Raw genomic sequence first — 20,384 nt, 5'->3', positions numbered from 1 at the left:
CTTGCCATTGATAGTATTACTATGTTATAAACAGTGATCGCGTCACGTCTTTCAAAATACAGTGAGGGAAAATAGTATTCTGGAATTGTTCCTTTTCGTAAGGGGAGCTCTCTTACAATTAATAGTCATCATTCTCTTTGGCAGGTGTGCAGAGGCCTTGCCAAGCAGACCGAATTGAATGACTTCCTACTTGACGTATCCAAGTAAGTGTTGGTTTCTAGGGGTGACGTAGTTCTTCCGGATCAGGGGTTTACCCTTAGTGCAGGCTCCGACGGCAATAGGTACTGTGTATTCTGCAGTCGGTAGTCTGGTAAGAAAGGTTCCCGTCCCGGACCGTGAAGTTACGTTCGCACCCGTGGTCACTTTACAAGGGAAGGATTGCAGGGGCGCCTGGGTGGCGCAGTCGGTTAAGCATCCGACTTCAGCCAGGTCACGATCTCGCGGTCCATGAGTTTGAGCCCCGCGTCGGGCTCTGGGCTGATGGCTCAGAGCCTGGAGCCTGCTTCCGATTCTGTGTCTCCCTCTCTCTCTGCCCCTCCCCCGTTCATGCTCTGTCTCTCTCTGTCCCAAAAATAAATAAACGTTGAAAAAAAAAATTTTAAAAAAAAGGGAAGGATTGCAGACGTATATGCGATAATACTTATTTGCAATTTGGTGCATATCTTCTAATTAGACTCACTAGCGCATGTTAAAGGTACTAAGTATTTCTGTTTTTGCAGGAGAAAGCCAAGAGCAGTAGAAGAGGAAATGTTCTAGTTTGTTATTTTCCAAAAACCCTCTCTGGCATTTTCTGAAAATGTCAGTAAATTAAACCAGATGAGCAATATCTTTTTTAAGTTTATTTATTTGTTTTGAGAGAGAAAGTGAGCAGGGAGGGGCAGAGAAAGAGAGAGAAGGAGAGACAGAGAATCCCAAGCAGGCTCCACGCTGTCAGCACAGAGCCAACGTGGGGCTGGAACTCACGAACCATGAGATCACGACCTGAGCCGAAACCGAGAGTTGGACGCTTCGCCGACTGAGCCACCCAGGCGCCCCCGTATCGGCAATATTACTATTACTTTAATTTTCCCATGTATGGGAGCTCAAATACCACCTTAGAGAAAATGTTCCATTTCCCTGAAGTTTGCCCTGGAAAAGCTTCCTTGGGTGGGGGCGGAAGCAGGTAGAGACGTTCACCGCAGTGTCAGTTCATATTGGTTCCCCTCCTCCCCGCGGGGTTGTCTGTAGATCTGAGCCATCTGCTGAATGGCCGAAATCTGAAATAATGGCCCAGGAGGTGGTCACTTCAGGGCCACGTCCTCTGGCAAGTTAACGGAGGAATAAGGTACCTGCTGTTCCACGGCCACCGGCAGCGGCCGGGACCGCGTTCTCCCTCACGGGCCACTTTGGTGGCACCTTAACACCTTCCTCGTCAAGGACTGTTGGGACCCCAGCACTCATTAGTCTGAAGGTGCTGCTTTGTGTTACGTGATGTTTTGAAATACGCAATTAGAGAAGCGTGGGAATGAGGGTGCTTTCCTTTGATCGCCAGGCCCCTGTGTCCCCGAGACAGAATCAAACAGTACTTCTGGGACACGTGACTTGACCACCCAAGCGCACAGGAAGGGAAGCCACTCCCCTTCCTTTGCTAGTGTAGTTGAACACCTTGCAAGGCTTCCACAGCCCGATTCGATCCCTGTAAGTCTCTTCCCTCGGGGAAACCCACTGGACCTTCCCCCCTTGCTTGTGGTACGTTACATTACCAGCGTCTCAGTGGCTCCAAGCTGGGTAATTTGTCTTTTAAGCGAAAGGCATTGTTTATCACTATTCAGTTATCTTAATTCTGAGTCCCTTGCTGAGTTCCCAGGAACCAGAGATCCTATATTAAAATATCCCCCAGAATACATGCCTACTCATTCCTCGTTTATCAGGTTGACATTTTAATGTAGCTGCCACGTATCTCCTAAGTATTTACCTGCTGTTTGTAATAATGAACGCAAGTTACTCGTGTAAAATGATCAGGTCGTCATTATTTCTTGTATTCTGACGTTTCTTCTCTAATGAGCTACATGGCTTTCTCGGTACAGTGCAACTGTGTTTTAACTTTCCAGGTTTTCAGTGCTAATTTACATTTTAACTGTATTGATGAGATTAAGCAAATTTGAACATTTTTATTTCAGATCAGAGTTATTCATGAAAATATTAAAAATGGTGAGCAATTTTATCCCTTCATAGTTTTACTTAAATGCTACAGACTTGCTCTCAAAATAGGTACTTACCAATAAAATACTCTTCGAAATTAGATACTCCATACCAAAGTTACTGATAAGGTTTCATTTATCTCTAAAGTAACTTGTTATTGGTTGTTTCCACAAAAGGACAAAAATCAAACAACATGTATCTTTACGTTTTTTACTTAAACGTAGACAAAACTGGGAAATGTATGCAAAGTTTAAGATGTTCTGTGTTCCTATTTAGAGTAATTACCAGTTTTCTGTTCCTTTTTTTTCAGGACATATTTTGATAACATAGTCGCAATAGACTCTCTACTTGAACACATAATGGTAGGTTGGTTTTTGTTCGAAAATGATTCATGTCCTAACATATGGGGGAACATTTTAATGCATTATTAGAGGCATAAGCTGTCTTAAAGTCATGATGGAAAGACGGCACTTAGTGATCTCCAGGTGTTGCTTTGATTTCTTTGTGACTTTTGTTCATTGTGAGGGGGTTTCAGTAACTTTTGGGAAAATGTCTGAGCTTTTCATTATTTAGTGGCGAGCTAAACTTTGAAAAACATTCGGTGCCTTCTTATATTCTCCAAAAGACCTTGTGCATATCGCCCGTAGTGGGGATTCCCAACCACTTGAGGTTCATTCTGTTTAGTTTTAGTCTTACGTGTTCCTCTCTTCTGGAAGACTAGTGGGCACTTGGAGCTGAAAGCCACAGGAAGTAGACTTCTATGAAGTGAAAAATATTAAGAATATAGAAATATAAATATATGGATTAACATAGCTTGACTAGGGAAAATACTTGTTGACTGGTTCTTGTATTATTTATCTTTTTTAAGACCGTTTTTGTTGAGATGTAATTCACATACCACACTATTCGTCCGTTTCGAGTGGTCAGTTCATTGGTTTTTAGCATATTCAAAGATACGTGAAGCCATCACCAGTGGATTTAGAACATTTTCATTACTTAAAAAAGACACTCCGTGTCATTTTAGCCATCATCTATTGAGGCCCCCATTCTCCTTCCTGCCCACCCCCGCCCCCATCCTAAGCAACCGCTAACCTAATTCTTTTTCTGTGGATTTACCTGTTCTAGACATCTCCCATAAAAGAGATCATGTAATATGTGGGTTTTGTGCCTGGCTTTTTTCCCTTAGCGTACTGTGTTCAAGTCCTCCCGTGCTGTAACAAACATCAGCACTTCACTCATTTCTGTGCCTGAATAATACTCTGTTATGTGGATAGACGTGCACGTTCTTTGCCCATCGTCAGCTGGTAAACGTTTGGATTGTTGCCACATTTTGGCTGATGGGAAAAGTACTGCTTTGAACATCTGTATAGCTTTCTTCGCTTGAATACGTGTTTTCAGTTGTTCCGTACTTAGGGAGTGGCACTGCCGGGTCGCGCGGGGATTGTGTGTTTCACTTCCGGAGGAGCTGCTAGGCTGTTTTCCGTGCAGTTGCGCCAGGTTCTGTTCCCGTCAGCAGTGCACCCGGGTTCCGGCTTCTCCACGTTCTCACCGACACTGGCTATTCCTTGACTTTTTGACCTAACGCTCCTATTCCCCACCGGTAGAAAAAAGGAAAGCCACTGAGCAGAATATAGACGCAAACATCCGAAATCAGTGGTAAACAGCAAACCCAGGAGGAAAGGTGACATCAGCTAAGAAGCATTCACCCCAGGAATGCAAGAGCAGTTCGACGTTAAGTAATAAATTAACGTAGTTCCCAATTCTAATTGAGTAAAGGGAGAAAAATTGCATTATTTTAAGAATGGATTACAAAAACTTTATAATACTCAACACCCAGTAGATGCAAACTCCTAGCAAATTGGGAATACGAGGAAAAGTCCTTAAGTAGTTACGTAGTATCTGCTGGGGTCCTACAACCAACATACCTAACGATGAGATATGGGAGCTTACACCCTGAGGAAAATTTGTTACTCTCCCTGCTTCCATCCAACAGTGTGCCTTGTTTTCACTGGATCTTAAATCCACTCTTGTTATCAAGAAGTTGCTTTCCACTTACGAGTAAAGCTGTGTGTGTGTGTGTGTGTGTGTGTGTGTGAGTGTGTGTGCACGCGCACACATGTGGGCATGAATGAGAGAGGCAGGTGGCTTTTAGAATGACCTTCTGATGTTTGGAGTTCATAAATGTTCCCAAAACAGGTCTAGGGTTTCTGATTTCAGCACATAAGAGTACCAGTTCAAACTGAAAGCCTCTATTTGGGGAGAATGAAAATGTGAACGTTATGTTCAGAATCACTGATCTGAAAACAGAAGAAGCCTTTCTCACAACCTGTGATTGTTTTTCAGTTGATTTTCTTGATTTTCCGACATATTCAATGGCACACTGAACAGTAAAATTTGCCTTATCAAATATATGCACTCTCTTCTTTCTATTACCTAATTGTGGGGTTTTTTTTAATGTTTATTTATATATTTTGAGAGATACCTGTGCACAGGTGAGGAAGGGGAGAGAGAGAAACTCGAGCAGACTCTGTGCTGTCAGCCTGGGGCTCTATCTCGTGAACCGTGTGATCGTGACCTGAAGTGAAATCAAGAGTTGGACGCTCAACCAAATGAATACTACCGCAAATTGTATGTTTTTTTTAAATGAGGCATAATTCGGGCACCTGGGCGGCTCAGTCAGTTGAGCTTCTGACTCTTGATTTCAAGAGTTTTAGGTAATACGTCATAGAGGTTTTGGTTTGCATTTTCGTGACGATTCATGATGTTAATTAAGCATCTTTTTCACATACCTGTTGACCATCCGATGTCTTTTTTGGAAAAATATCTGTTCAAATCCTCTGCCCATTTATTAATTGGATTGTTGTGTTTTGCTGTTTAGTGGTATGCATTTTTTATATATTTTGGATATTCATCCCTTACTGGATATATGATTTGTAAATATTTTCTCCCATTCAGTAGATTTCCTCTTCATTTTGTTGATGGTTTCCTTTGCTGTGCAAAAGATTTCTTGTTTGTGTATTCCCACTTACTTTTCCTTTTGTTGCCGTTGCTTTTGGAATCAGATCCAAAAACAACAAAAAGAAACAAAAAACAAACCAGAAAAAAAAAAAAAACATTGCCAAGACCAGGGCCAAAGGACTTACTGCCTATATTTTTGTTCTTGTAATTTTATGGTTTCAGGTCTCCCATTCAAGTCTCTAATCCATTGTGAGTTCGTTTTTTCATGTGTTACAAAATACTAGACCAGTTTCATTCCTTTGCATCCTGGCTGTCTAGTTTTCCTGGCACCCTTTATGGAAGAGACGACCCTTTCCCCATTTACATTCTTGCCTTCTTTGTCACAAATTGACCATCTGTGTGGACTCTCTATTTTGTTTTTATGCCAGAACCATACTGTTTTGATTATTATAGCTTTGTCATATCGTTTGAAATCAGGGACTGTGATACTTCCAGATTGGTTCTTTCTCAAGATTGCTCTGGCCATTTGCAGTATTGTGTGTGGAATGTTAGGATTCTTTGTTCTAGTTCTGTGAAAAATTCCATTGGGATTTTGATAGGGATTACATTGCATCTGTAGATGTTTTGGATAATACAGTCATCTTAACAATATTAGTTCCTCCAATCCATGAGCATGGAGTATCTTTCCAATTATTTGTGTCTTCAACTTTTTTCATCAGTGTCTTACAATTTCCAGCATACAGGTCTCTCCTTTCCTTGATGAAATTTGTTCCTCGGTATTTTATTCTTTTGATGCAGTTGTAAATGGGATTGTTTTCTTAATTTCTGTTTGTAATAGTTGGTTAGTATATAGAAATGCAGCAGATTTCTGTATGTTCATTTCATACCCTGCAATTTTACTGAAGTTGTTCATTAGTTCTAAAAGGTTTTGTGTGTGTGTGTGTGTGTGTGTGTGCGCGCGCGCGTGCCCGCGGAGTCTTTAGGGTTTTCTCTCTATAAAATCATGTCAGTTTTACTTCTTTTTATCGAATGTGGATGCCTTTTCTTTCTCTTACGTCACTATTCTGGCTAGAACTGCTAATACTCTGTTGAACAAAACCGGTGAGAGTGGCATCCTTGTCTTATTCCTGATCTTAGAGGAAAAGCTCTCAGCTTTTCATCATTGAGTGTGTTGTCCGTTCTCACTGTGTCAGTCTCTTCCCCGTGTTGGGCGAGCGTCTTTATGACCGTTATTGAGTTCTATCTAAGTTACCGATCTCCATTTCATTAGTTTCTTTTTCTGATGCTTTATCTTGTTCCTTTGTTTGGAACATATTCTCTATTTTCTTCATTTTGCTCAACTCTCTGTGTTTGTTTTCTTTTTTAAAAATGTTTATTTTTGAGAGAGAGAGAGAGAGAGACAGAGCGTGAGCGGGGGAGGGGCAGAGAGAGAGGGAGACACAGAATCCGAAGCAGGCTCCAGGCTCTGAGCTGTCAACACAGAGCCCCATGTGGGGCTCAGACTCACAGGCCGTGAGACCATGAGCTGAGCTGAAGTCGGATGCTCAACCCACAGAGCCCCCCACCCCAGGCGCCCGTCTCTGTGTTGTTTCTCTGTACGAGGTGAGACAGCTGTCTCCCCCCGGCCTTGCAGGGGCACCTTGTGCAAGCCTCATCGTTCAGCTTCCCCTGGCGCCTGATGGTCTTTCACACCTTTGCAGTCATCTCAGCAGCCGGATGTATTCTTGTTAGGCCCCCTCGTGAAGGGTGTGCTAAGACCTAACAGTGCTACACGCGGAAGGATGTGTCAGTGCCTCGTTCCTGGCTGATGAGAAGGAGAATGTCAGGCAGCAGCTTTTAGAGGATGCAGATGTACGTACGACCGTACGTGGGCCTCAGCTGTGGAGCTGGCCTCCAGGGCGGCTGAACTGGGGGACATTTGTAAAATTTGGGGCTCCAGACGAGCGTACGAGCTCCTTTCTGAGAGGTACTGGCGAGCTGTGACAGGGCCGAGGAGAGCACGAAGATGGTGTCCTCGACCAACCACCCCTGATGCTCCTCTGGGGTCTCCAGGTGGGCAAGCCTGCGACGGCTCCTCAGGTCGACGCTCCGTGACAAGTCCACAGGCCTTTTTCACAGGAAGGAGGGGTGTGTTTCAGTCTGTTGTCGGTGTCGTGCCCTAGGGGGGATGGGGCGAGGGGTAGCCTGGATTGTCACAGTCCTGTAGTCCCCGATGATGCAAGCCCCCCACCCCCGCCCCGGCCACCAGAGCCAGGTGATCAAGGAGGACCCCCTGTGTGGACTGCATACGCCCACCAGCGGTAGTGAGGCTGACGGGCAGCACTGGGCTGGGGTGCACCCACCAGCTTTCACGGCCTCTGGGGTGCACCCATCAGCGCTGTTAAGGTACAAGGGGAGTGCAGAAAAGGCACCAGCGCTTTTGTGTCCCCCAGGGCTCCTGCCCATCTGGCAGACACTTTAAAATTAGCAAATGAATCTCCTTCAGGTACATTCTAGGAGCTTCTCCAACTGCTGCTTGTGCGCTGGTCCCTGAGGCAAGTGAGTCTGTGTGTGAACCCCTTAAGGCAAGTGTCCCAGGTTCCCATAGCGCTGTGGGTCCACTGGGTGTGGCCCCGTCGGTTGTCAAAGCCAGACATTGTAGGGCCTTGGGATATGGGTATAGACGTACACATACACACATGTGCGTGTGGATCCAGTCTTCGGTTTCACTTGACCAAAGTTTTTATCGTGAAGGATGGCTGAATTGCTTCACGTGCATTTTTGGCGACATGAAGATAATTGTATCATCTCTTCCTTTGTTTTATTGCTATTATGAAATGTTAGAGTTTATGATACTGAACAGTTCTGAATAGTTTTTAAATATTATAATACGTTAATTCCTAAGTCTGATTTACTGAAATTTTTATTTATGAGTTTTCTCTGGGTTCCAAGGTAAATTGGTCTGTAATTTGCTTTTTTATAGTGTCTTTGTTAATTTTCAGTATCAGTGGCATAGCAGAGCTTCGAAAATAACTGAAAAACTTGTGTTCTTTCTGAACATAGGATGGAAATTTATTTGTTGAAGATTCTTAAGTGATTCATATTTGAAATCATTTGGGCCTGATGCCTTTTATGGAGATAATACTTTGACAATTTTTCAATTGTCTGTATTATTGTTTCTTCTTTTTTTTTAATGTTTATTTACTTTGAGAGAAATAAATAGAGGGGCAGAGAGAGAGAGGGAGAGAGAATCCCAAGCAGGCTCCACACTGTCCCCTCAGAGCCCGACACAGGCCTTAGTCTCATGAACTGTGAGATCATGACCTGAGCCGAAACCAAGAGTCAGATTCTTAACTGACTGAGCCACCCAGGAGCCCTATTATTCTGTTTCTGCTCAGATTTTTCAATTACTTGTCAACTCACTTTTCTAGAAAATTGGCCGTTCTGTTTAGATTTTTATAATTATTAACATAAGTATGTGCCAAAGTATTAAGCATTTAACATGACCTAGTCAGTAGGGATGCAAATTTTGCTTTTCATAATGTAATCACTAATAGTTCAGGACCATTATTATTATTTAAAAGTTCAAGATACCATGAGTTTGCAGAATAAATGGGCGATTCTTCCATTTGCCAAAACACAGTCCCATTACTGTCTCCCTAACTTGATGTCGTTCATCCTTCCTCCAATATTTATTGAGACTTCTTGGGTTATGGAAGGCTTATGTGTTGTTTTTTTTTTTTTTTAATTTTTTTTTTCAACGTTTATTTATTTTTGGGACAGAGAGAGACAGAGCATGAACGGGGGAGGGGCAGAGAGAGAGGGAGACACAGAATCGGAAACAGGCTCCAGGCTCTGAGCCATCAGCCCAGAGCCTGACGCGGGGCTCGAACTCCCGGACCGCGAGATCGTGACCTGGCTGAAGTCGGACGCTTAACCGACTGCGCCACCCAGGCGCCCCAAGGCTTATGTGTTTTAACCTAAGGGTTGGCAAACCTTTCTGGTAAAGTTTTACGCTCCATGGGCCAAACGCTATTGCAGACACTGAGCTCTGCTATTGTAGCAGCCTTAAACATTGCGTAAAGGAATGAACATAATCCTTTCCCAATAAAATTTTATTTATAAAAACAGGCAATGGCCTGGCTTTGGCTGATGGACTTAGTTAGCTGACCTCTACTCTAGGCCTTGTGCTGGGCATTTGCAATACTGTGGGAAAAAGAAGCAGCTTCTGCTGTCCCAGAACTCACAGGCTAATGGAAAGAGACAAACTGTCAAGTTCTCATAATCTTAATATGCAGTAAAATCAGTCCCTGGCACAGCCTGAACTCAGGGAATGAGTACAATCTATAAAGACAAGTATATGATATGAGATGAACCAGTGTATCTAACCCATGCTGACTTCTTTTCATTGAATCAATAAAGTGATTTCACATGAGATTGTATATTTTCCGGTGGCCACAAGGTGGCCCATGTCCCTCTTGCACAGACTTTTGTGATGGCTCTTTTCCTCCGAGGAATAAATCTCATGTCTACAGTCCGGGGGTCTGCGGTTGCCAGAATTCTCCAACCGTAGTCCCGGCCCGGCAGGGTCAGTGGGATATGTTAGCGTTAAAGAAGTAACTGCGGAAAGAGACTGATGAACAAGTGAATGACAAAGTGAACAGAGTGTTGCAGTTAGAAATGGCAAAGGGTGTTTTTATTGCAAGAGCCGGACCGTGAAAATAGCTAGCACGAGTTCAAACACGCGGTCTGCCATTGACTAGGCGCGGGAGAGTGGATGAGGAGTGACCTCCTGCCTCGGTTGTCCTCACTCGTAAAGTGGAGATGAAAACGCTCCCTGACTTAATGTTATCACCGTGAGGACTAAGTGAATCAAGGCACCCGGAGTGTGTAAACGTGTGGGCACCCGGGAAACGCTTGGTAATAATTACACAGGATCGTTAGGGCAGCAAGTAGGGGCAACAAACGTGAAGACGAACCTCACGAGAGATTACGTGTCGTATTTTGTTCACGACCGACGTGTCGCAAATACCAGCCCGGCAGAATGGCTCGCCCGGGGGGCACAAGGGTAAGCCCAGAGGTTCTGGAAGAGGGACCGGCGTGAGGGAAGGGCTCTGAGGGGGCGGGGCCGGTAACTGCGTCCCAGCCCCTTCGAGACCCGTGCGGTGTCGGCAACAGCACGACGTGCATACCCCGCGGCTGTTTGTTTGTCCATATCGGTGCCGGCCGGTGTCAGCACGTTAACAGAGTGTTTATGTGCTCACATTTGTTTAGTTACCACGCTCATTTGCTGCCCAGGTGGAGTATAGGTCAGCTGACATTTAGATTTATGTCTGATAACGTTTGCCTTTAAACTCTGAATTTCTCGTCGGCTCACTCTCCCTTTATCGTTTGTCTTTAGATATATGCAAAAAATCTGGTGAATGCCGACCGTTGTGCACTTTTCCAGGTAGACCATAAGAACAAGGAGTTATATTCAGACCTTTTTGATATCGGAGAGGAAAAGGAAGGAAAACCTGTCTTCAAGAAGACCAAAGAAATCAGGTACAGCTAGAAGTAGAATGTCCCTATACTGCGAGTGCGGCTGTGCAGGTGTTCCGTTACCCACCTTTCTGTGCCTGTTCACAGGTATGCTGACAGTACTTGTCATACTGTGATATCATTCCCACCAGGACCCGCCTCCTGAAGGTAGTACTTCTGGGAATGACATTGCAGTGCCAGCGAAACCACGCCTAGGAAGCTTTAGCGTCACTCCTGGAAATGCCGTCTTCCGGAGGCGGTCCTTTTGGAAATCATGTTGGAAAAACTTACTAGTGCTCCCAGGTAGGTAAAGGAACATCCCACCTGGAGTCTGCAGGTCCTCTGTGTAGGAGCGGCGGGGTATCGCCCCCGCCCCTTCCCAGCCGACGGCGGTCTCAGCCTACAGACCGTAGCGGAAATGGACCTGATAGACTGAATGACTTAAGCACACGAGTCCGTAACCGAACAGCTGGTGTGGTCAGTCAGATAGCACACGCCCGCTGCATCTGGAAACTACAGCCTTCTTCGTTCCTTAAGTGGCAGCTGCCGTCGCTTAAATGGACGGAATGGGGTCTGGCTGTAAGGCGTGCCTGCCACAGTCAGGTCACACAATCTGAACCGCTGCGGGGAGCACCGTCACTGACGCCCAGAGATCGTCCTTGCGTTCCTTTGCTTATACGTCTCGTGCAACTGTTTTTCCACGCAAGAGCGTAACGCGCTCTGGTGGTTGCAAACGCCGTAGCAAAACACAATTCCTCACGAACTAAGTTCTGCTCTTCTTTGCTCTGTCATGTAAGAGAGCGGATCAGGTGCCAGAAACATGCGTGTGGCCCCGAGCCAGGCCTCGCCACTGCCACTGCCCCTGCCCCTGAGCACTTCCCCTTCTGTGCCGGGCCCTGCATTCCACACTCACGGATTCGCAGTCCGAAGTCGTGGCGCTGTTTAGATTTGTTATTTTTACTTGTTTTATTTCTGGTGTATTTGCTTTTTAGCCCCTCAGTAAGTCAGTCTGCACGTAGTCATTTAGGTAAAGGGAGCTCTCTTGCCGAAGGCTCAGTGTCCCTTGACGGTGCTGGTATCGATCTCCTTTTGGAGACGGTCACTCGAAGTTTGCGTGGACGGGCCTGGGAGAGACAGTGAGGGGAATGTGCCGGCCGCGCTCGCTCCAGTGGCCAGCTGGTGCTAGCCGTGTATGTGAGCGCCTGCCTTGCCAGGGCCTCCGCTGACAAAGGCAGCCAAGCAGGAAAATCAGGCATAAATCATGAAATGGTTCTAACACTCTTTTCCTACAGCCGTCTAATTTGTTCTGTTCGTCTTGCTCGAAGCGCAAGAAAACCAGGACGAAACAAGCTTGCTCTCTGTGCAATGTTGGGTTCATTTTTTGCTCTTTTAAGAAACTTCATTCTCTTTTGTGTCGACTTTCCTTTTATTTTTTCCCCTAGGGAACAGCCTTAAAGTTGAGCTTTATTTCAGGAACAGTGATTTCCTATAATGTCGAAAATGTAATATTATGAAAAGTATTTTCCAGCTTTTGAAATCTGTAGATATCGTAGACTGTAGACATGTTTCTTAACTAATTTGAAACGAGCGCATGAGTTATGATGATACCACAACGAGAAAACTATAAAATGAGAATATATTTGTAAAAGAAAACACTGATATATCAAAACATAATTAAGGGTAATCAAAGAAAGCGTGCATTTTGACTGTTTTTAAATTTGGCAAATTAGAGAATTAAAGATACTAGACGTTGTAAGTTGTGTTATTTTTAGGCAGCGCTTGTGTTATAAATGCCTTCAAGTCCTAGTCCTGCGTAGTGTCTCAAGTCGGGAGTAAACTCTCATGTAACCTATGTGTTTGGCTATATGTGTGGTGTGGTGGGAAGTGTACTGGTGTGGACCTCGTTTCTGTTGTGCCACCAGTATTTTAGGAGTACTGACAAATTCCTGAACCTTATGGGCTTCCGTTCACACCACAGTGAGAATTCGTTAAGAAAATTTATGTTCAGGAGTGCCTGGCTGGGCTCAGTCGGTAGAGCGTGAGGCTCTTGATCTCAGGGTCATGAGTTCAAGCCCCGTACTGGGCACAGAGCCTACTTAAAAACTAACAAATAAATAAATAAATAAAAATAGGTATAAATAGTTAAAGAAAACTTATATTGCGTCTTGTAAATTACAAGGTGCTTTGCAACTATAAAAGATTATTATTGGTCATGAGAGGAGACTGCTAGTTCATTGTTCAATTTCAACTTGTGACCCAGTGTAGTTTAATGTACTGTGGATTATATCCTACAACAAGCTCTCCCGTGATGACCGTGCAGTGGTTTTCTACTTTACCTTTCCGTATTATGTCCTAATAAGGTGATTTTGAATACGTAAACGTAAAATTAGTGCGAGTATTTAAAATAAAACAGTGCTTTTTCGCTTACTCTTTAGTGGGTGGTGAAATGTTCCATGTTCCGAATTATTTGACATCATCTATATTTTAATTAGCATGTCCCTCTGGTTTTATATCTGCAGATTTTCAATTGAGAAAGGGATTGCTGGTCAGGTAGCAAGAACAGGGGAAGTCCTGAACATTCCAGATGCCTATGCAGACCCACGCTTCAACAGGTAAGAAATAGCTTACGGCCCATCTTCTCTCTGTCACGTCCCACTTGGCTGGAGCCTCTGTAATGACGCGCCCCCAGTTCCCCACCTGCCATCGCCGTGAGGTCCTTCCTCCTGGGCGCTCTGTGACACTTTCTTTGAACCAACTCTCTTATCAGTCCTCAAGTGTTTTCAGATATTTATAAAATGATGGACTCCAAACCACTAATGCTATCCAGCTACAGGAGATTAAGATGCGATAAACACATTTATACAGGAGCAGTTTAAACTTTTAAGGCTGCTTTCATTTTTATTATTATTATTATCATTTTATTATTGTTATTATAGTGTTCTCATTTTTTCCTGGGCATATTCTCCATCAAACCGTACCTTACAAGGCAGTAACCTCTCCTGATGAAATTTCCTACCTTGGAATCCCTGTCCCATCATTAATTAACTCTGGAGTGACCTGGAGTGAGTTACTTTATCTCTTGGAGTCTCAGTTTTCTCATCTTTAAAATGGTACAGTGATGCCTATTTTGTAGGGTGTGTGTGTGTGTGTGTGTGTGTGTGTGCACGCGCGCGTGCGCGCGTGTGTCTAAAATTAGAGAAAATACTCATAAGAGATCGGGCAACTTTGCAAAAGACAGAAACCAGGGGCTCCATGGATTGCCGCTTTTATCGGATATTATCCAAGTTGGATATCGGATGGCTTATAAAGATTTTTTATTTTGTTTTGAGTTTCTTTGGAGAATTAGAAACCAAATTATATAATCTGATTTTAACAAATCTTAAAAATTGAAAGTCTCAAGATTGATGCTGTGACTGGTAGGGAGTAATAGTTCAAATATTTTGACGTTAGTGTTCTATTAATTCAAACATTTGGTTTACTTTAAGAGGCAATTAAATAAACAGTAAGCATTTTTTTTAGAAACTTGATTAATGATGAACATGTGCAACTTGTATATAAACACAACTTTATCTTAGTAATGTTTTATCAATAAATTACGAGCATGTAGAAAATGTCAGGTTTTTTTTCCAGAAAAACCCAAACTTATTATTTTAGCGCTTAAACATTGAAAATATTTATATATCCTTATTTATAAAACTGTTAGATAAAAATTTTATGGGTCAACTTTTAAGAACCATGAAAAGGCAAACAACAGACTGTGAGAAAATATTTGCAAAGCTTGAATCTGACAAAATAACTGTCTCCAGAATACGTAAACAACTCTTCCGTTGTAATAGGATACCTCTACCGTAATGAATAGAACCCCACATTTTAACAAACATTTCACAAAAGAAGATGCATGAATGGCCATTAGACACATGAAAAGATGCCTGATGTGAGGGGGATATAATTTGACGATGAGATCTCGTTACACGGCAGTGTGAACGGATAGTTTTTAAAAAGTGGCCCCGGCAAGTGCTGGCGAGGATGTGCAGAAGCCTGGGTTCTCATACCTTGCTGGTGGGAATGGAGAAAGGGGCAGCCACTGTGGAGAACAGTTCTGCAGTTTCTTGTAGAGTTAAGCACATACTGACTGCACTCAGTCGGCCACACTCCGAGGGATCCAGAAAAACAACACGTATCCACCCAGAGATTTGTCTGCACATCTGCAAAACAGCATTTTTCACAATTGCCAAAAAAACCGGCTGTCAGCAAACACTAATATCCGTGAACTGGTGAGTGGGTAAATAAGATGGGTATTTCATACCCTGGGACACTGCGCAGCCATGAGAGGTGCTGGGCCATTTGTACCATGGTACCTGCTACGATATGGATCAGTCTCAAAACATTACTCTAAGTGCAGGAAGCCAGGCACGAATGGCCGCCTCTAGCTGTCTGGCTGTGTCTGTGGAACTGAGTCCTATTTGTAAAAAATATTTTCTCAAAATCAGGAGGCCGCAAACATTTTCTATTAAGGATCAGTTAGTGAGTATTTGGGGCCATAACGTCTCTGGCACAAGTCCTCAGCTGTGTTGCAGGGTGGTGACAATCCATTCAAGAATGGTGCGGTTGTGTTCCATTAAAACTGTTAACAGGGGCGCCCGGGGGGCTCCGTCGGTGAAGCGTCTGACTCTTGATTTCGGCTCAGGTCATGATCTCACGGATCGTGAGTTCAAGCCCCACATCAGGCTCTGTGCTGACAGCTGCGGAGCCTGCTTGGGATTCTCTCTCTCCCTCTCTCTCTGCCCCTCCCCTGCTCTCTAGTTCTCTCTCGTTCTCTCTCTCTCTCTTTCTCATATGAATAAATAAATATACATTAAAGAAATAAAAACGTTAACAAAATAGCAGAGGGCTGTTTTGGCCCCTAGTCTGCAGTGTGCTGACCCCTGCTCTAAATTCGTAAGGTGATAACTCCCATTTAAGTTTGTTTACTAGCAAGTTACATCTCTCATAACATACAGCCAAGTCCAAAAGAACGCTATTTTACCGAATTTATTATATTTTTTCCTCTGCATCCAGTTTGTCTGTGTTGACCTGACCATGGTGGATTCTCAACACCGGATGATAAACAAAGCCCCCTAGAGACTGTTCCGAAAAACTCTTGAAAATAAAAGAACAAATTGGTTAGGATGCTTTTGAAAAGATTTTAGCTCGGTACTTCCAAATGTCACACTGTCCTTGAATTTAGAAGCTAAGTGGCCCCATTATAGTTCCTTTGTAATGGAAGCATGTAAATCGCAAAACTCACTTGAGACTTATGACGGAATGTATAGTTCACTTTCTTCTGTGTGTGTGTGTGTGTGTGTGTGTGTGTGTGTGTGTGTGTGTGTTTTGCTCTCGAACGCTACCACAGGGAAGTGGACTTGTACACGGGCTACACCACGCGGAACATACTGTGCATGCCCATCGTGAGTCGGGGGAGTGTCATAGGCGTGGTGCAGATGGTCAACAAACTGAGCGGTAGTGCCTTCTCGAAAACGGACGAGAACAACTTCAAGATGTTTGCTGTCTTCTGTGCGTTAGCCCTACACTGTGCCAATGTAAGTGACGCTGTTTTAAATGTCTTTTTACTACTCCGTATCCACTTTGAACCCTTTTAGGTAAAGCAGTGGAAAGGTTTCTCCCCCCCGCCCCCCCCCCACCCCAGCATTTCCTTCGTAACCCAGAAAAGTGATTCCTGGTTGTACATATTTCACGAGAGGTCTTAAAATGCTTTGGGGAAAAAAAAAAAAAAACTCTTCTAATAATTTGCATTTGTTTCAAGACGAATCTGTTAAAAACAAAAATGAGGTTATGTAAAGGTGCAATATTCAAATACAAGGTTTACCTGTCACAGTATGTACTGAAATGAGTAAGGAAATGTTATCTAAACCCTTACTGTCTGTCATATGTCCTGCATCGGAGAGTCTTGTACAAAAGATGGCAGTGACTCCTGTGTTGACACCCCCCCCAGAACAGTCCCACTCGTGAGACCGCGTGGGGCACGTCTCAGCACGGTGGTCAGATTAGGGGTCAGTGCACTCGACCCCCCCACAACACATGTGCCCTGGTCGCTGAATGATCTATTAAGTGAGTTTCCGTTTGTTTTTTAGGCCTTGCTTTAAAATAGTTGAGATAGGGGCGCCTGGGTGGCGCAGTCGGTTAAGCGTCCGACTTCAGCCAGGTCACGATCTCGCGGTCCGGGAGTTCAAGCCCCGCGTCGGGCTCTGGGCTGATGGCTCAGAGCCTGGAGCCTGTTTCCGATTCTGTGTCTCCCTCTCTCTCTGCCCCTCCCCCGTTCATGCTCTGTCTCTCTCTGTCCCAAAAATAAATAAACGTTGAAAAAAAAAATTTTTTAAATAGTTGAGATAAACATTTGGTATTAGGTAAACTCTGATAATCCTTTAATGATATTACTGGCATTTAAAAGTCCGGGCAAATTGTAACCTTTTACAAAGCTAAACCAATGTAAATGGGAGTCACCACCATACTAATGTGGAAAAGTGTACTTTTTGGAGATAGAACCTCGAGTTCCATAGGGACAGCCACATAGCTGATGGAAACGGCTGAGAGATGATTAGGAACAAAAGTGGCAAAAAGCAGTACTCTGGTGACTAGGGACAACCGTATGCAACTCAGTGCTGTTTAGTAAGAACACCCCTCCTCTGCGTCACCCTGTGCCCTCTCACGGGGACCTCTCCTGCCACCCAGTTCATCAGAAATACATTAGTACAGCCGGCAAATACTTTTTGCTTTAAACATTTTCTGTACCTGTATTTCTCATAAATCTACATATATATATATTTATTTATATATATATATATATATATATATATATATATATATATATTTATATATATATATATATATATATATTTATATATATATAGACAGGCTTACATTTGTTTTCTTTAGTTTAAAAGTTGCAGAGAGGGGACCTCTGGGGGGCTCAGTTGGTTACATGCCCAAGTCTTGATTTCGGTTCAAGTCATGATCTCACAGTTTGTGAGTTCAAGGCCTGCGTCAGGCTCTACACTGACAGCACGGAGTCTGCTTGGGATTCTCTGTCTCTCTCTCTCTGCCCTCCCCCCAAAATAAATACGTAAACTTTTAAAAAAGTTGCAGAGAATATAATTTCTAGTATATCCTGAATATTGGTTTTTATCGGTTTTTTAAATTTTCTTTAGTGTTTTTATTTTCGAGACAGAGAGAGACAGAGCATGAGCAGGGGAGGGGCAGAGAGAGCCAGAGACACAGAATCTGAAGCAGGCTCCGGGCTCCCAGCTGTCAGCACAGAGCCCGACACGGGGCTCGAACTCACAAAACTGTGAGATCATGACCTGAGCTGAAGTTGGATGCTTAACCGACCGAGCCACCCAGGCACCCCTTTATGGGTTTTTTAAAAATGTTTCCGGTGGAATCTACTGTAGCAACTTGAGAACCTTATAGTCCATTTAAATATATAACAATAAGGTCATATGATCGTAAACCCTAGCATCATTCTTTTCTCTCTCTGAATATGTATTTCTGTACCCCACAGAAGTTTGATCTAATGTAACATGTTTTAGGCTTTAAAGTGTTTTATTTATTAAGATAAGCTAAAACATGTATAATAAGTGTTAAAAACTAATTTTGGCTTGCGATAGTATATATGTCATTATGTGATCAAAGTAACCATGTTACGAAATTTTGATAAATGATTATCAAAAGTAAAAAATATCAATTATTGGAAACTGTTCTATCCTAATAAGATGTCTGTGGCTTAAAAAATGGTTAATATACCTATAAATACATTTTACCTATTTTAGACTGAAACTAAGCTTAGTGTAAGTTTTTTATACTTTTTATTTTAAAATAACTTCAGACAGAAGGCAACGTTACAAAAATAATACAAAGGTTCCCTCATACCGTTACCTGTGCTCCCCAGTGTTGGTATGTTGCCATTTTTACCTTGATTTTCTTCTTTCCTTCCTTCCTTCCTTCCTTCCTTCCTTCCTTCCTTCCTTCCTTCCTTTCTTTCCTTCTTTCCTTCTTTCTTTTGTTCTTTCGTTCTTTTTCGTTCTTTTGTTCTTTCTTTCCTTCTTTCTTTCTTTCTTTGTTCTCTCTCCATCCCATTCATAGATGTGTGTTTCTCTGATCTGTTTGAGAGCGTGTTTTAGACAAAATGTCCCCTAACGCCCAAGTGCTTTTGTTTGTATTTTCTAAAGACAAGTACATCATCTCATTTTTCCACTGCAGAATTTCAAAGTCCAGAAATTCCTGTTGGAACCGTACAAGTTTGTTAGGACTGTCATGACCCGCACTGTAGACTGGCTGGCTTAGACAACAGGAAGTGATCAGCCACAGTCTGGCAACTCCAAGTCCCAGTGTGTCAGTGACTTCGGTTTCTTCTGAGGCCTCTCTCCTTGGTCTCTAGGTGGCCCTCTTCTCCCTGTGTCTACATATGGTCCTCCTCCTGTGCGTGTCTGGGTTCTGGTCCCCTTTGCTCAGAAGGACACATGTCCTACCGAATTCAGGCCCAGCCTTTTGACCTCATTTTACCCTAATCGCCTCTTAAAGGCCCTGTCTCCTAACATGTCACCTTCTGAGGCACTACAGATTTAAGGTTTCAACATAGGAATTTGGGGACTAAATTCAGCCCCTGACCTATGCCAGGTATCTTACCTACAAACTTCTTCTTTTTTATGTTCATTTTATTCATTTTGAGAGAGAGAGAGAGAGAGTGCGCGAGCAGAGGAGGGGGAGAGAGAAAGGGGGAGAGAGAGAGTCCCAAGCAGGCTCCGCAGCTATCCGCGCAGAACTCGACGTGGGGCTCGAACTCACGAACCCTGAGATCGTGACCTGAGTTGAAATCAGGAGTCAGACGCTTAACCCACTGAGCCCCCCAGGCCGTCCCTAAACTACAGACTTCTTTAGCGTCCTTTCATCTGGACCCATTCCTTACTCTTGGCCTTTCATGACCTGGGTATTTTTTAAGCATATAGGCCAGTGATTTGTAGAATGTTTCTTAATTTGGACTTGTCTGACGTTTCCTCATGATTATATTGAGGTTATAATTTTGGCAGGACTCTCACAGGCTGATGTGTTTCCAGCAGATCCCCTGAGCAGGGACACATCCTTTGGTGATGTTCGCTTCCTCGTTTGGTTAAGGTGCTGTCGGACAGGTTTCTCCTCTGAAACGTTTTCCCTTTTTCTCACCATTTGAGAAGAGAGATTTTACCTAAGCCTCTGGAGTCACTTCCTCTTTCTCTCTTTCCCTGAGATACGTGTTGACACCTCTGCTCTTACGCCACAGAATTCCTTCAAGCCATCTCATTGCCGTTGTTGGAACTTTCTTCTTTGACACTGAGAAACTCGATTCCCACTGTTCAACATCAATTTTATTCCTACTTGTCCCTTTTCTTTCCAAGGAGGCCTGAAGTATTGCTTTCATTAATAAGGAAATGACAGAAAACATTTTATTTTAGCAATTTCTCTTCATTTGCATTCCACCTGAGCTAAGATATGGAAAAAGTTATTTTTTTTAATTTATTTTTTCAACGTTTATTTATTTTTTGGGGGACAGAGAGAGACAGAGCATGAACGGGGGAGGGGCAGAGAGAGAGGGAGACACAGAATCGGAAACAGGCTCCAGGCTCCGAGCCATCAGCCCAGAGCCTGACGCGGGGCTCGAACTCCCGGACCGCGAGATCGTGACCTGGCTGAAGTGGGACGCTTAACCGACTGCG

The 20,384-nt window shown here is 43.6% G+C and overlaps 1 protein-coding gene across 2 annotated transcripts in view; it reads left to right on the top strand.

Moving 5' to 3' along the window:
- PDE10A (phosphodiesterase 10A) overlaps window positions 1-20,384 on the top strand; it is a 625,228-nt gene that overhangs the window by 539,732 nt on the left and 65,112 nt on the right. For both annotated transcript variants that reach the window (XM_086708295.1, XM_086708293.1), the window contains 5 exons: window positions 145-203; window positions 2,492-2,543; window positions 10,520-10,662; window positions 13,158-13,250; window positions 16,031-16,217. In XM_086708295.1, the coding sequence (XP_086564421.1) occupies window positions 145-203; window positions 2,492-2,543; window positions 10,520-10,662; window positions 13,158-13,250; window positions 16,031-16,217 (534 nt within the window). The remainder of the gene's footprint in view (window positions 1-144; window positions 204-2,491; window positions 2,544-10,519; window positions 10,663-13,157; window positions 13,251-16,030; window positions 16,218-20,384) is intronic.

Source organism: Puma concolor, chromosome B2 (assembly GCF_028749965.1).
Source record: "Puma concolor isolate L17-30 chromosome B2, mPumCon1.1.hap2, whole genome shotgun sequence".
Lineage (NCBI taxonomy): Eukaryota > Metazoa > Chordata > Mammalia > Carnivora > Felidae > Puma > Puma concolor.
Note: the sequence above shows the minus strand (reverse complement) of the source record. Positions and strands in the feature narration are given on the sequence as shown.